Below are 17785 nucleotides of genomic sequence, written 5' to 3'. Positions count from 1 at the left end.
CAGCATATATGAATCCATTTTGGCTGACTATGTTTAATTGTTAAAAAAAAAGTGTTTCTCTCCAGTTTTTAATAAGGGTAAGTTAAGAGGCCAAAAGAAGTAGGTTTGTAATAATAATTCCTCAACCTTGAAAAGGATCATTGAAAGAAACATTTTAAAAGCACAGAAGAAAATAAAAAGAGGTTGAGAAGAAAACACACACTAACAGGAGAGTTTTGAAAATATTATTTGGAATTTATTATATACTTTATTTTAAAATCTCTTACTATTTCTTCTTGCAGACATTGTTGGTAACATATAGAGAAAAGTTAAATGTTTTATGTGGGTTTGTTTTATATCCTGCTACTTTGCTAAAATTATTGATAGTTTCAACTACTTTTTCAGTGATCCTCAATGTAGTTTGTATTTCATTCTAGAGGGTAATTAGAAAGTCATAGGAGTTTACTGGGAAGGGGAATGATACAGTTAGACTTGTGCTTTAGAAATGTCATCTTGGCAGCTGTCTGGAGGATGAATTGGTGAAAGGAGGAGATTTGAGTAATTAGAAGGCTAAATAATACAGGTGATGAGAACATAATATAAGGAGGTGGCCATGTAAGTGAATAGATGTGAAAGATGTTGTGAAGGAAAAGACCTCATAATTTATTGGCTTTGAGGAGAGTGAGGAGCTAAGGATGATTATGAGGCTAGGACGTTTAAAGAGAAAAATGAAATTCTGTTTTGGACAAGCTGATTATGAAATGCTTGTGGGATATTCAGTTTGAAATGTCCAATAGGCAGATATGTGAAACTGGAGCTCAGGAGAAAGAGGAAGGAAGGAAGGAAGTCACTTAACCCTAATAGCCTAGCCCTTACCTCTCTTTTGCCTTGGAACCAATAGTATAAATGCTAAGGGCTTAAACACACACACACACACACACACACACACACACACACAAACTCCTTGAACCCAACAGTTTGTCATAGAAGATGAATGAAAACTAAATAAATGAGTGTGATGCTAAGACATCAAGATTGGGCAGGAAGGTCACATAAAGCAGTGTGTTCACTTCTAATGATAATATCTCTCTATACCCATTCCTCAAATAAGCTAGTTATTGGCAGCTCTTCTCACACTTAAAAAAAACAAAACTTTCCTTCTGCAAGAGACAAAAATAAATAAGACTTCTCTCCCCTTATTGACTTCTCTGTTAAATTTCTTTACGGACCTCAAATGAAGTTAGTACCATACCTTAATTTCAGGTTCGGTCAGCCAAGAGACTTTAGTTTCAAAATCTTCAGGATAAATCCAGGTACCCTCTTCTGTTTCTATGTTGTAATAGTAGTTATATGTGTCACGCAACCTGAGTTTCAACCACGAGCCTTCTTGAGTCACTAAATGCAAAAATATGATATATATTCTATTGAAGGTAATGGCAGTATAGTCTTCCTTTCATCATATGAAATATCAGGAAAGTGTTTAACAAGAAACATGGAGCTGGTCCAGTCATGGTTGCTAGAAAGAAAGCTGAAGAGAAAGAAAGTACCATTCCAGACCAATGGGCTAGTTAAAACTACCATGAAAACTACCATTTTACTAATTTAGTTACAGATTAAGGTTAGATGAGAGAGCCTGGGGAAAGTAAATCTCTAGCACACAATCTGATTTTTGAGAACAGTTCAGTCAGGATATGCAGGTGTCAATCACTTAACAGCTTTATGGGTATATCAAGTAGAAAAAAATGACTAGAGAGTGTCATGATAAGGAATGTTCTAATCTTCCAGAAATGTGTACAACTTCAGATTGGGTTTGTGAAGTAAAACAGTTGCTTTACATTTATAACCTTTTATTGGACTTAAAACAAAACACTTACCTTTTGTAAAGTTGGAATTTTGTAAGGTTGGAATCAATTTTAAGTGTTGATTCCAAGGCAGAAGAGTGGTAAGGGCTAGGCAATTAGGATTAAATGACTTGCCCAGGATAAAACAGCAAGGAAGTATCTTTGGCCATATTTGAACCCAGGACCTTCCATCTCCAGACCTGGCTCTATCCACTGAGTCACCTAATTGCCTCTCAATTGTAGTTTTAAAACTCAAACCTTTTATCTATAATTTAGGGTACCCCTCATTAAAATCATAGTTGGATGAGGAGGATAAAGACATTCATTTCTCTTATCTCCCAAAATATATTCCCATTCTTTTCAGAGAGGAAACATACGAAGGAAGAGTTTCTAGTGTGTCAGGAAAAGATCATTAAGCAAAGGTTGGAAATATGTTTCTAATTGCAAGTTGAAAATGCATAGGGTTTTAGGAAAATTTCCCCAAAGCCAGCCATACTTATGAAGATTATTTCCTATGACATTTGTCTCTTCCCCCCCTTCCAAGAAATTTTATCATCAGAAGTAAAAACAACAAAGGAGAAATTGGAGAGTATTCTGTAGACCATCCGTTTCACTCTGTTCTGTGGCTATTCCTACCTGACATTTATGGAGGAAGCTAGATGGTATAGTTGATAGAGTTGCCTCACTTAAGAGTCAGGAAGACCTGAGTTCAAATCCTACTTCAATGGGAATAACAAGAGCATCTTTCCTTGCACATTTATTTTGAAGAACAAATGAGATAACATGAATAAAGTGCTTTGCAAACCTCAAAGATTTGTTCAGGTTCTTATTTATATTTTTATTACTATTATTATCATTATCCTACAACACAAATCCTAATCTCTTTTGTGTCATGGAGTCCTTTGCCATATGGCAAAGCCTATGGACCACTTCTCAAAATATTTTTAATGCATGATATTAAGTACATAATATTACAAAGTAAACCAATTATGTTGAAATGCAGCTTATTGGAAATACAATTTTTTTTAAGTTCATGAACCTCAGGTTAAGAATCCCTAAAATACAGAGTTATAAGGGACCTAGATGATTACTGAATTTAAACCCTTTACTTTGTAGAGGAAGGAACAGGTTCAGAGGAGTTAGGGGATTTTTGCAAAGCTGTGTCATTGGTTTCAAGAGGGACTGAGTGTAGTCTACACTGGGGAGGTGCATTTGAGAGATTTCTGGACTTGTAGTCAGGAATATTCTGGTAATCTCACCTCTTGATCCTTACTAGCTTTGTGACCAAGAAAATTTTTTTTTTTAAAGTTCAGTTTCCTCCACAACCAAACGGTAATTTTTACAGATAACAATACCTGTGACAACTACTTTATAGGCTTGTTACTAGGTTTAAATGAGGCATAGTATGTAATGTGCCCAACAGGTTTTATTTAAAGCCTATGTAAATATCAAGTAATTAATATCAGCGTTGAGACCATTCTTAATACAAGAAGAATGACTCAAAGAACATAGCAGGCAATCTATCTTTGTTTCTTAAGGAAAAGTAGGTTTACCTCCAAACGACTTCTCTTTCCTGGCCTTAGAAAGAGCTTTATAATAATTCTTAGCATACAGGGACATTATTTCACTTCGTTGTGGATAGGTAGTTTGTAGTAATCTCAGGAATACTTGTGAATCTTCATTCTCCAAAGAACGATTAATTTCAGATATCTGCTTAGACCCTGAGTGACCAAAAAAAAAAAATCATTCCAACAGACACATATCTTTTCTTCACACAAGAGAGTACCCAAAGGCATGTAAAGATAAGAATCAACCCCTAAGTAACAATGAATTAAGAAACTTTTAGAAGTAGACAATGAATTTGATCTTTGGCAATTAGGTACATTCTATATTTGCCTTACAAAATGCTGGAATACAGATGTATCCCAAAAGTCACCAATTACACCCTCTAATCTAGGCGCCAGACAAACTAGATATTGTTAAAATATGAGGAATATTGGATTTTTAATTTTAAAAGTTAAAAATATTTCTTGGTAACCTTCACAGAACATTAAGAGGCCATCCTACAGAGCAAAACAAAGCATTAACATGGGCATTGATTAACTCAAACAACAAATCTGAAACACTGACCAGGACTTCTCCTCTTACCAAATCTGAATTTTGTGTAAAAGATTAGAACTGCCATTGAAAATAATGTAAATTTTCTTCATTTACACATTCCAAGGTCTGAGATGTCCCTGTTTCATATAATAAACATATCTTAAACAGACATTGCTATGCTTATATTCTAGGCAGAAATCAGTTTGTTCATATGAACAACTGACTTGGGAAGTGGCTTTGCCTTTTAAAACATTTGTGTGTTTCATCATATTGAGGCCACCATACTCTGAAATGTCAAACCCAAGGTGAGGATAACAAACGAAATATGATTTTATAAGAAAAAAAAAGAGATGAGAAAAATGCATAGTTGGTATTTATTTTAAACATATAAACGAATGAAATGGTATTATTTCTATAGGAAATAAAATATTTTGAGTGTTAGCTCACAAAATCTATGCCAGTCCATCACTGAAAAGAGTTGATAAAAACACCAAAGCAGAATATAGAGGTCACCATAGGTACATGGCTCCAGAAGGGCACAACATGGCAATGGTAAAAACTAAGCTTCTAAACAATAAATGGAAACAATTTTCATGGCTTTCTGTTTAGTTGGACTCTTAACATTAAGTTGTACAAGAAGCGGAGTGAATAGAGAGCCAGGTCTGGAGATGGGAGGACCTGGGTTCAAATCTGACCTCAGACACCTCCTAGTTATGTGACCCTGGGGTAAGTCGTTTGACCCCAATTACCTAACCATTATCACTCTTCTGCCTTGGAACTAATACTTAGCATTGATTCTAAAACAGACACAACAACATTAAGTTGGATAAAGAATGAAAAAAAAAAACATCTGTTCATGCTCAGGGAAAGATTGATGAAGATGGGCTTTTAGAGATCAGAGAAAAGAGCTGAAGCAGAATGTTACAGACAAGGAAAGAAGTTAATCATTTGAAAGAAAACAAGAAGAAATTAAAAAATGGCAAAGAATAGGGTGTTCAACATGGGTACAGGAATAGCCACATTCAACCCAGAGAAAACTTTTAAAACTTTTCTTTTTTGCCTTAGAACTCCAACTTCATCATTGTGGGTAATTCCTAGTGTGAAAGTTCACTCTTGGTGAACAGAAAAATTTTTTGTTACAGACATGAAGGGGTATAAAATGACTTATTTATGTGATACAATTAATATTTTCAGAGCAAGACTTAAATCCTTATCTACCTGACTTCAAGGACACATCTTTTATTCTCTATGTAAGCCCCTAAAGGGTAAAACTGATTCTTTTTTTTTTTTAACTTTGCCTAGCTCAGTGCTTGGTACATAGCAGCTGCTTAATAATTACTTATTGATTGAAAACTGTCAATATTGAAAATGATTGAAATGTCAAAATTGATAGCTAGAAGGAATGCACTGCTCTTGCTGCCTCAGGAAAGTGATTCTTTGAAAACCATGAATTTAAAACTTGAAAGGAGGGCCATCTATTCTAATTTCTCCATTTATTGGGTAAGGAAACTGAGGCCCTGGATGGATGAGGTGACTTAGCTGTGGTTAAATAGGTAGTAAGTGACAGTGTGGGATGCAAACCCAAGTCTTCTGACTCCAAATGCAATACTTATTTCTTATGAGAACATACTGGCTCTAAAAGCTTTTGCTTGGGGGCAGCTGGGTAGCTCAGTGGATTGAGAGCCAAGCCTAAAGACAGGAGGTCCTACATTCAAATCTGGCCTCAGATACTTCTGAGCAGTGTGACCCTGGGCAAGCCAGCCCTTACTACTTTTCTGTCTTGGAACCAATATTAGTATTGATTCTAAGATAGAATGTAAGGGTTTGAAAAAACAAAACTAAATTAAAATCTTTTATTCAGATCTTGAGAGTTGGCATTTGTTGTTGCTCAGACATTTCAGTTGTGTTTGCCTCTCTGTGACCCACTTGGGGGTTTTCTTGTCAAAGACATATGGAGAGGTTTGTCGTCTTCTTCTCCATTGATAGATGATAAAACTGAGCCCAACAGGGTTAAGTGACTTGCCCAGGGTCACACAGTTAGTAGGTGTCTGAGGCTGGATTTGAACTTGGGAAGATGAGTCTTTCTGACTCCAGGTTGGGTACTCTATCCACTGTGCCATCTAACTGTAAGAAGAGCAAAACCTTATTTCCACTGCCCTTTATCATACTATTCCTCCCTTTACAGATTCATAGTATCCCAGAAGTTATAAAGCACTTTCACATACATCTTCTTATCTGAGCTGCACAAGAAGTAGGACAGATAGTACAAGAGGGTAGTAAAAGGGAGAAGCACTAGATGAGTCAGGAGAAACTTTTAGGCTTCTCTACTGACTCTGACATTTAGTAGCTATATGTGGACAAGCAGAGTTCCTATGAACCTCTGATTACTGATATGTGAAATGAAGATGATAATAACTGTGTTGGTTTGGGCTAATGTGACTAACAAGATGGAAGATTAGATACTTTCCCAGATCCTCACAATCTCTCAAACTTCTCCAGCATAAGAATTGGGGATGAGATACAGTAATTTCAGTAGCCTCTAGGACCCAAGACAACAAAAACCCCAAGTAAAACCCTGAACAACAAAGAGGGCTAATTCCTAATTTTTAACATACTTACTTATTCAGCACACCCTCCTCTACTAGAAACTCTCTAGAACAGCAGAATAACCTGACCCATGGGCTTCCCATAGAACTCATCTGTGTCCCTATCCCCTTGGCACTGCAAAAAAAACCAAAAGGGGGCAGAACTAGGGTAGGATATCTAGCCCGCCCTCCTGCCTGCCTGCCTGCCTGCCTTCCTTCCTTCCTTCCTCCCCCCCTCACTCTCCTTTTTAGTTTCCTTTGATGGATTATCATCCATATTGTGCTCCCCAAAGTGTTCTCTTCTTCTTCTTGACTTGACTGACTCTCTCTCTCTCTCTCTCTCTCTCTCTCTCATACACACACACACACACACACACATCTAAAGGAAAGGGTTCTGTCAACCATCTGGGACCAAGTCTGTCTCCTGAGAAGTCATTTGGGAGAGAATGAGGCCGATAAATCATGAATTACCCAGGGTGAGAGGAGACTTAAGTAGCTTTGACACTGAGTATCTTGGAAAGAAAATGAAATAGGGGTATATAAAGGGAAAAAATAAATTACCAAATATTTCAGGAGGAAAACAAATAGGTTAAAAGATCTTGCACAGAAGCAGATAAACCAATAAGAATGATACTGTTGGCAGAAGGGAAAATGGCCTTCAGATCATGTAAATAAGTCCATATATCTGTGACTAAATATTGTAAAACAAGGGAAAAAATGAATCAACACCTGATAAGACAGGGAATTCAATGGATGCTGAACCACATACAAAAGGTTGTTCCTGAATGATTTAAGAGAGAAATTTGAATTCTGAAAGTTTAATTTATGTCTTGCACAGCCCAAGATGAAACAGGATAGAAAAACTTGAATCCACTGAGAGTAAGCCTTATTTGCAAAAAATAGAATAACAGATTTGAAATACAAATACCCAGAGGTGAAGGACAATCTGAAAGAAGAAAAGCAGAAAACAAAAACAGCAATGATAGACAGGATGCACAGAACCAACTTAAGAATTATAGGTTTTTTAGAGGAACATGGTAAATAAAAAAACAAGTTGCATACAAAAGAATTGGCAACTGAAGGGTTGTCTATCAAATGGTGAGTGGATGAACAAATAGTGGTATATGATGGTGACGATGGAATACTGTTTTGCAGTAAAAGCTGATGAACAGGATGATTTCAGAAATAGCTAGAAAGATCAACATGAATTGATGCAGAGTGAAATAAGCTGGACCAGGAGAACATTATACACAGTGATGGCAATATTGTGGAAGGATCAACTGTGATAGACTTAACTATTTTCAGCAATACAATGTTCTAGGACAATTCTGAGGGACTTATGACAAAGAATGCTATCTACCTCCAGAGAAATAACTATTGAGAGTATGAATGCAGATCAAAGCATATGATTTTTCACTTTAGTTTATTTGGGGGTTTATGTGATTTTTCTCTTAAAAAAACGAGCAATATGTTTTGCATGATAATACACATACAACCCAGATTGAATTGCTTGCCAGCTCCAGCAGTGGGGAAGGAAGAGAGGGAGGGAGACAATTTGTATCATATAACTTCAGAAAATTTATGTGGAAATTTATTACATGTAATTGGTAAAATACAATATTAAAAAAAACAACAAAACTTGCATCCAGAATTCAACAAATAATTCAAGAAATTTACCCATATAGTTTCTGAACATAGAAAACAAAATGTTAATTAAAAAAATCCATAGATCATCTCCAGAAAAATATTCTTGTTGCAAATTCCATGTCTTATGATTAAAGTTGATAATTCCAATGACAAATAATAACTTACTCATATAATCCTGAATTATTCTCAAAAACGGTTGGACCAGTTCACAATTTCACCAACAATGTATTAGTATATAAATTTTCCCACATCACCTCCAACATTTATCATTTTTCTTTTTCTGTCATGTTAGCCAATATGATATAAGACCTTAAAGTTGTTTAATTTACATTTCTCTGCTAATGATTTAGAGCATTTTTTTCATATGACCACATATAGCTTTGGCTTCTGCTTCCAAAAGCTGCTTGTTTATATGCTTTGACCATCTATCAATTGGGGAATAACTTATATTCTTATACATTTGACTCAGTTCTCTATCTATGAGATATTAGGCCTTTATCTGAAAAACTGGTTATAAATCTTCCCCCACTCCCAAACCCTTAGTCAGTTGTTTTCTTTTTAATTTTGGCTACATTGATTTTATTTTTAGAAAACTTTTAAATTTAATGTAATCAAAATTAGCCATTTCATACCCTATAATACTCTCTCTGTTTACTCATAAATTATTCTCCTAACCATAAATCTGATAGGGAATATGTTTCTGATTTATTTATAATATTCTCCCTTTATGTCTAGGGCATATATCAATTTCAGCCTATTCTTGAAAAATAGTGTAAAATATTGTTCTTTATGTAGTTTATTTCAGACTACTTTCCAGTTCTTTATGCTATTCTTAAACAAATAATGAGTTCTTATCTTGAAAGCTTAGATCTTCAAATGTGACAGACTTTGCTACTAACAGCAATACAATGATCCAGGACAATTCTGAGAGTGTTATGAAAAGAATGCTACCCACCTCTAGAGAAAGAACTGTGGGAATAGAAATGCAGATGAAAGTATATGCTTTATCACTTGTTTATTTGGGCATATGATTTGGGGTTTTGCTTTTCTAAGATTCCTCTCTTACCAAAATGAACAAGATAGAAATAGGTTTTGGGTGATAATACATGTATAACCCAGTGAAATTACTTGTCAACTCCAGGAGAGGGGAAGGAAGAGGGGAGGGAAACAACATGAATCATGTAACCTTGGAAAACGTATGTGTAAATTTGTTAATGGAATAAAATAAAGAAAAAATGTATTTAAAAAAACCAAGTTTTCTTAATAGTCTAAGGAAAGATAGTACTCGTAAACTTTAAAACTGAATTGGTATTTGTGGACCAAATTTAAACAGAATATTTAATTTCATTTAATTTAAATGAAACAACAAAACAACATTTTAAAGTTGTTTACTATGGAAAATAAAATCTTGTCCATTTTAGCTTCTTTTTGCGCCTTTATTGTAAAATGCCATACAGTTTCTATGAGGCTTAGAAATTTATGAAGCCTTCATTTTCCACATATATTGTAAATTTCTCCATATGTTCTTATCTCACACTGTTAATGGTTTATTTCTGCTTTTGTCTAGGTCTTCAGGAAAGGAAGACATTAATATTTCCACAAAGAGCGGAAAAGTTCAGGTAGGAGAAATATGCACATTTGTTGCAGTCTAAGAAAATAAGAAACACATGCAAACCATGGATGTTTGATATTTTATGATATTTTTATTCCAAATATTTACAAATCCACATATAAAGAAAAAGAAACTATTACACATATGAAACCATAGATCTCATATATGTTTAATTTACTTTTCCTCATATCTACATAATAGATCCCATCCACTAGTGTCCCAACCTGTCCTTCCCCTCCCCACATCACATAGGATATACTGTCATCAAGGTCAATATGTTCATATAAATTCTTTCCTGTTTTATCTTCCTGTTCACTTTCTGGAGGTAATTTCTCAGTTTATTCTTCCAGCATTAGTTCTGTGCCTGTATATAATGTTTTCCTGGTTTACTCATTTCACTGTTCATTATCTAGTATAATTCTTTTCAGGTTTTTAAAAACCAGTTTGTTCATTGTTTCTTATGGCTCAGTAGTATTCCATCACAATCATATGCTACAATTTGTTCAGTCATTCTCCAATTAAAGGATGTCCCCTCAGTTTCCAATTCTTTGCCACCACAAAGAAAGCTGCTATAAAAATCTTGGAACATATGGGTTCTTTTCTTCTTTCCCTAATTTTCTTTGGAAATAGACCCAGCAATAATATTGCAATAGCATTGCTGAGTCTAAGGGTATACACAGTTTTATAATTCTCTGGCTGTAATTCCAAATTACTCTCCAAAATGGTTTGATCAGTTCACAGCTCCACCAACAATACATTAGTGTCTGTTTTTCCATGTTCCCTCCAAATTTTTTCACTTTGCCCTTTTGTCATTTTAGCCAGTCTAGTGGGTGTGAGATGATATCTTACAAGGTTTTTGGTTTGCATTTCTTTTATCATTAGCGATTTGGAACATTTTTTCATATATGGCTTTGATTTCTTCACCTAAGAATTGTCTGTTCATATCATTTGCTCAATTTATTAATTGGTGGATGACTAATTCTTATAAATTTGACAAAGTTCACTATATATTTTATAAATGAGACCTCTGCCTGAGGGGCTGTCTATAAAATTCTCTCCCACGAATTTTCTGCTTTCCTTCTAATATTTATCATTTATTTGAACAAAAACTTATCAATTTAATATATTCAAATTATCCATTTTATATTTCACAATGGTCTCCATCTCTTGTTGATTCAAAAATTCATCTCCTATCCATAAATCCATAAATGGTTCATTGTTCTTCTTCTAATTTACTTATGGTATGTCTTTTTATGTCGATTTTGTATCCATTTTGATCTTAGTGAACGGTGTCTATACCTAGTTTCTATTAAACTAGATTCTAGTTATCCCAGCAATTTTTCCAAATAGTGATTTGTTATTCCCAAATCTATGGTTTGTTAAATACCAGAATACTATAATCTTTTACTGCTGTTTGTTTTATATATATTCTGTTCCACTGGTTTACCTTTCTACTTCTTAGTTAGTATCAGGTAATTTTGACAAATATTGTTTTACAATACAATTTAAAATCTAGTACTTGCTAGACCTCTGTCCTTTACATTATTTTCATTAATTACTTTGATATTCTGGATCTTTCAATCCTCCAAATTAATTTTATTACTTTTATAACTCAATAAAATAAATTTTGGCAGTATATTAATTTAGGTAGGATTGTCATCTCAATTATATTGGCTTTGTCCATTCGCGAACAAAGAATATTTTTCCACTTATTTATATCTGACTTTATTTTTGTAAATAGTATTTTATAATTATGTTCACGTAGTTCCTGGGTTTGTTTTGGCAGGTATACTCCCAGGTATTTTATTCTTTTTGTGGTTATGTTAAATGGAATATCTATTTCTATCTCTTCTTGCAGTACTTTGTTAGTAATATGTAAAATGCTTATGTTTTATGTGCATTTATTTTATATTCATTCTGTTATTACTCTTGCTAAAATTATCTGTGGTTCCAACTAACTATTTAGTTGATTTTTTACATATAGCATTATGTCATCAGCAAACTTTTTTATTACCTGTTTGCCTACTCTGAATCCTTTGATTTCTTTTTCTTCTCTTATTGCTATGGCTAGCATTTCTAATGTTATGTTAAATAATATTGATGATAATGGGCATATCCTTGTTTCATTTCTGAGCTTATTGGGAAGGCTTTAGTTTCTCCCCATTACAGATAATGCTTATGGTTTTAGGTAAATGCTATGTATTGTTTTAAGAAAAACTCCATTTATAATTTAATGTTTTCCAATAATTTTCATAGGAATGAGTGTTGTATTTTGTCAAAGGCTTTTTTAGTATCTATTGATATAGTCACATGGTTTTTATTACTTTTGTTGTCATTATCAATTATGTTGCTAGTTTTACTTATATTAAACTATCCCTGCATTCCTGGTATACAAGTCCTGTTTGGTCACAATGTATTATCTTTGTGACATATTGTTGTAGTTTCCTAGCCAGCATTTTGTTTAGGACTTTTGCATCCACATGCAATGAGAGTGGTCTATGATTTTCTTTCTATGTTTTTGCTCTTCCTGTTTTAGGTACTAGCACCCTGTTTGTTTCATAAAAGGAGTTTGGTAAAACTCCTTCTTTGCCTGTTATTTTTAATAATTTGTTTAACATTGGAATTAATTGGTCCTTAAATGTTTGGTAGGATTCACTTGTAAATCCATTTGGTCCTGACACCTTTTTCTTAGGAAGTTCATTTATGGCTTGTTCAATTTCTTTTTTCTAAAATAGGTTTATTTGTGTATTTCATTTCTTGCACTGATAGTCTATCTAAATAGTTTATTTTTTGGAAGTATTCTGTTTCTTTCATTGTTAATTTTTTTTTCATTTCAGTAGGCAAAAACTCCTAATAACTACTTTAATTTTATCTTCACTGGTTGTATAGTCACTCATTTTTCTTTTCTCTCTCTCTTAAAAAACAGATTAACTAATAGTATATGTTTTGTTGATTTTTTATTGAAATCAATTTCATAGATTTACTTATAAATTCAATGATTTTCCTACATTTAATTTTATTGATCTCACCTTTAATTTTTAGAATTTTTAATTTAGTGCTTAGTTGGGAATTTTTAATTTGTTCTTTTTTTAGTTTTTAAAATAGCATTCCCAATTCATTCATATTTTACTTCTCTATTTTTTTAATATGAGCCTTTAAAGATATAAAATTCCCTCCAATTACTGCTTTTGTTGTATCCCATGGGTTTTGGTATGTTTTCTCATTATTATCATTCTATTTAATGAAATTATTTATTATTTCATAATTTGTTCTTTAACCCATGCATTCTTTAAGATTAGGTTATTTGGTCTTCAATTAGTTTTTACTTTTTTGTTTTCACAGTCCCTTATTGTATATAATTTTTTATTGTGTTATGGTCTCAGAAAGTTGCATTTAATATTTCTGCTTTTCCACATTTAACTATATAATATTTTTGTAGCCATTTAATAATGGTAAACTTTTTGAATATCATGTACCACTGAGAAGAAGGTATATTTCTTTTCTGTTGCCATTCAATTCTCTTCAGATATTTATTATATTTAACTTGGTTAAGACTTTATAAACTTCTTTGACATTTTTTTTGGGTTAGATTTACCTACTTCTGGCTAGGAAATTAAAGTCCTCTATTATTATTGTTTTGTTATATATTTCTACCTTAACTCATGAAATATTTCCCTTAAAAATGTGGATGCTATAACATTTGGTACATATAGATTTAAGACTGCTGTTTCATTATTTGTGGTACCTTTTAACATAATATAGCTTCCCTGTTTATCTTTTTATAACTTTTTTAGCTTTAACTTTGTCAGAGATCATAATTGCCACCTCTGCTTTCTTTGTATCAGCTGAGGCATAGTATATTATGCTCCAGACTTTTTTACTCTATACCTGTCTCTCATTTTAAAATGTGTTTCTTGAAAACAACATATAGTAAGGTTTTGATTTTTGATATATTTTGCCACCTGTCTTTGTTTTATGGATGAAATCCCTTTCACATGCAATATCAAAATTATTTCCCTCTCCATTTTACTTTTCCTCTCTGTTCATAATTCTATTTCTTTTTTTGCTGTATCCCTCCTCACTTATCTTATCCTAAGAATCCATCCCTTTTTCCAGTTTCTTGATATGTACTCCTCCCTTCCTTTCCAGTATCCCTTCCTCCCCCACTTTTATCTCCTTGTCTTCTTTCTTCTTAATCTACTCTTTCTTCTCTTAATCCTTCAATTCCTTTCCTTAAGTGACTTTTCCCTTTGCTTGCCCCCCTTCCCTTATCTTATCCCAGTCCCTCCTGTATCCCCTTCTCCCCTTTTCTTCTTGTTTCTCTGTACATTAAGAAGATTTTTACCCTTCTTAATGTGTATGTGGTTCTCTCTTTATCCCAGATCTGATGAGAGTAGGATTCTAGAACAACGCCCCCCACCACCCTCTTCCTCTTCCTACCTCCTCTTTCTTTGTCATTTCCTCCTCTCATTCCTTCTTCAAATGAAATAGCCATTCCATCCTACCTCCTCCTGATCTACTCCACTACCATTCTGGCTCATTCTATTTATTCACCTTGATCTCATGGTTTCCTTCTGAACACATCCCTTCAAAATACTCAGGCAATGATGACTTCTCAAGGGCCCTAAATAACATTTTCCCATATAAGAATCAAATATTTTTACATTTGGGAGCATTTATGATTAGTCTTTAAAAGCATCATTACCTTTGTATGTTTCTTATAGATCAAATTTTCTAGTGAGTTCTGGATTTTCCCTGGGAATGGTTTAAACTCCATTAGTTATTAAATATCTATTTTTTTTAGCTTTTATAATTATACTTGGTTTTGCTGGAAATATTGTTCTTGGATCTAGGCCCAGTTTTTTGCTTTACAAAATGCCGTGTTCCATGTCCTGCATTTTTAAAAATGTTGTGGCTGCTAAGTCTCATGTTATTCTGACTGTAGTTCCACAGTATTTAAATTGTTTTTTTCCTTGTTGCTTGTAGTATTATTTTTTTCTTAACCTGGGAGTTATGGAATATAGCAATGATGTTCCTGTGCAATTTAATTTAGGTCTTTGTTATTGATGGAAACATTCAATTTCTATTTTTCCCTTTGATCCTAGGATTTCTGGGCAATTTTCCTTAATGATTTCTTGGAGCATGGTGTCTAAACTTTTTTTTTTTTATTGTAGCTTCCCAGGAGTTCAACTATTCTTATATTGTCTCTCCTTGATCTATTTTCCAGGTCAGTTGTTTTTGTTGTAAGATGTTTCATATTCTCTTCTATTATTCCATTCTTTTCTTTTTGCTTTATTATTTCTTGTTGTCTTAAGAGATCATTAGCTTCCCCTTGTCCAATTCTAGTTCTTAATAGGTTATTTTATCTTGTGAGATTCCTATAGCAGCAGACATATAGCTGGGGATTCCAGTGGTATCCTCCTGGTTGTAGGCTCTTGGGGCTCAGCAAAAAAAAAAAAAAAAAGAAAAAAAAAAAAGGATGAGATTGCTAATCCTATCCTCAGGGGTTGTTTTGTTGATTCCAAGCTGTTTGGTCAATTTATGTTACAGGCCTTCAGAAAAGTAAAAACCTTCCTCCCTAGGTGTCTATTGCTATTTAGCTTTACTGTCAATGCTCATTTGCTTTTTGTTATATTTTTAGAATTGATTCAGTATATTTATTTTTGGTTGATTGTAGGAAGTGTTAGGAAGGCAAGGAAGTTTCACTCCTACTCTTCCATCTTTCTACAATGCAACTCTCTGATGTTTGATATTTTTAAAAGTATCTCTGAAGTTTAAAAACATATTTGGGATACAAATTTGAGCCATTTCGTTGGACTATGATATTTGATAAAATGAAGTGGATCCTTAATTATGCCACTTAAGATAAGTTAATGAGGTGTTATAACAATTATTTTCACTTATAGTGAAAAGACAGATTATTTTTTATGATTATGCAATTCCTTCCAAACAACAAGTGAAAACAATTGTTTTCTATTCTTTATGTCATGGAAGATAATGGGAAGATTTACAGAGCAGAAATGTGAACTATAAAAGATGAATTTTCTAGAACTGGATATAGAGGTAGGAAGGAAGGAAAAGAGGGAAAGCAGAAGGGAAGGAAAGAAGAAGTGAGAAAAGAAACAAGGGGAAAAGGAAGATAAGGAGTAAGGAAAGAAGAAAGGGAGGGAGAGAGGGAGAGAACAAGGGTGATAGTGAGAGAGAGAGAGAGGGAGAGAGAGAAAGAGAGAGAAGGAAAGAAAGCAGAGATTAATTTCAAATATAATGAAAAAAATCTGTATTTTCAACTTTTCTGGAGACAGTCCTGAATTATTTAAAACAATATAATAAAACTGCCAGAAATAATTTTTTGATAAACCTGTCAAGAAATGGAGAACACAAATAATAGAAGGTATGCATAGGAATAAGAGAGATCTGCTTCAAACCAAATAATAAATGTCACTTACATTTAGTTACTCTGATCACATCCAGATTGGCATAGTCTATTGCTGCTTGTATTTCTTCCAGCCAAAGAAATGGGTAAGCATCAGAACTCTGGAAGAAGAATAAGAGAGAAAAAACAAATGAGGAATATTATAAAGAATGAGTAACTGCTTTCCCAGAAGTCAAATAATTTAGTAAGTTATTTCTGCTTTACAATCATTTAGGTTACTATTACCAAATAATGATGTAGTGTAAGATAGTAAACTATGCTATACAACTTTATGACAAATTTGATGGTTGACTTGCTGTACTAAATAGTCTAAAATCTTAAAAGATCATATCTCTAAGGAAGAAAGTGAAATCCTCTATTTTATAGAAACTCTCTAAACTTCTAATGGACTTCAATTTGGAAAAGAATACTAGTAACTGAAGAAGAAGAATTTGTCAGGGAATGCTGTGACCAACAAGAGAGAGGACTAGACATTTTCTCTCTTTGTGCTGACCTCTCCAAAATCAGAATTATGTATAACAAAATAATTTCGGTTGTTACCACATTTTAAAATCCCATGAATCAACCTCATGAATTTTAAAACCCCATGAATTAACCTCATTTGTTAAATATCAATTGAACTTAGATAACCTTTAAAATCTCTTCCTCTTTTCTTAAAACACAATCCATTCTTTGACTTTTTAATTTCTTCATCACCTGCTACAAAAGAATGTTGTTGGATGGAAGGGGAAGGAAGAAAGAGGGCCTTTATGTCTTCATATCCCTAGTATCTAGAACAATGTCAGTGTCTAGAATATAAACTAATGTTGTTTTTAAGTCTTTTCAGTCATATCCAACTCTTCATGAACCCATTTGAGGTTTTTCTTTGTAAAGATACTGAAGTGGTTTGCCATTTCCATCTCCAGGTCACTTTACAGATGAAGAATAGAGGCAAACAGGATTAAGTGACTAGTATAGAACAGTTATTAAAATAAAATATTTATTAAATGAACAAATGGGGGTAGAAAATATTAGAGAAAGAGATCTGAACAAAGGTTCAGGGGAAAGAGTGATTGAAGTGGAAATCAGACAACCTGGGTTCAGATACTGGATTTTGCAGCTACTAATTATGTGATTTTGGGCAAGACACTTAGTGGCTCTGAGCCTCAGTTTCCTGTTCCATAAAATGAAGAGGTTGCACTAACTGGCTTTGAAGTTCACACTGAGACCACCCCTACCCCAAGCATATTCTCATAACTGTTATTCACTAACTCTCAGGTCATTTTGGGCCACTAGATGCCACTAGTCAAATAGACTATTGAGCCTAGAGTCAAGAAAACTTACCTTCCTAATTCAAAATCTGGCCTCAGACACCTACTAGCTATTTGACCCAGATAAGTCATTTAACCCTGTTTGCCTCAGTTTCCTCATCTGTAAAATGATCTAGAGAAGAAAATGGCCAATCACTGAAATATCTTTGCAAAGAAAACCCCAAATAGGGTCACAAAGAGTTGGGCACAACTGAAATGACTGAACAAAACTTTATTCCATTTTCTTTTTCAATGAAGTCGCATGCAGTCTCTTCGCCCCTAACTCCTTCCTTTCTAGT

The 17785-nt window shown here is 33.7% G+C and overlaps 1 protein-coding gene across 1 annotated transcript in view; it reads right to left on the bottom strand.

Annotated features, from left to right (window-relative positions):
• Positions 1–17785, bottom strand: part of LOC123236733 (ras GTPase-activating-like protein IQGAP2) — a 124062-nt gene that overhangs the window by 65116 nt on the left and 41161 nt on the right. Inside the window, exons 9-11 of the mRNA XM_044663129.1 lie at positions 16211–16298; positions 3374–3541; positions 1232–1374 (exon numbers count right to left, since the gene is read on the bottom strand). Coding sequence (XP_044519064.1) covers positions 1232–1374; positions 3374–3541; positions 16211–16298 — 399 coding nt within the window. The remainder of the gene's footprint in view (positions 1–1231; positions 1375–3373; positions 3542–16210; positions 16299–17785) is intronic.

Source organism: Gracilinanus agilis, chromosome 1, assembly GCF_016433145.1.
Source record: "Gracilinanus agilis isolate LMUSP501 chromosome 1, AgileGrace, whole genome shotgun sequence".
NCBI lineage: Eukaryota > Metazoa > Chordata > Mammalia > Didelphimorphia > Didelphidae > Gracilinanus > Gracilinanus agilis.
The sequence above is the reverse complement of the archived record's forward strand: the minus strand, read 5'-3'. Positions and strand labels throughout refer to the sequence as shown.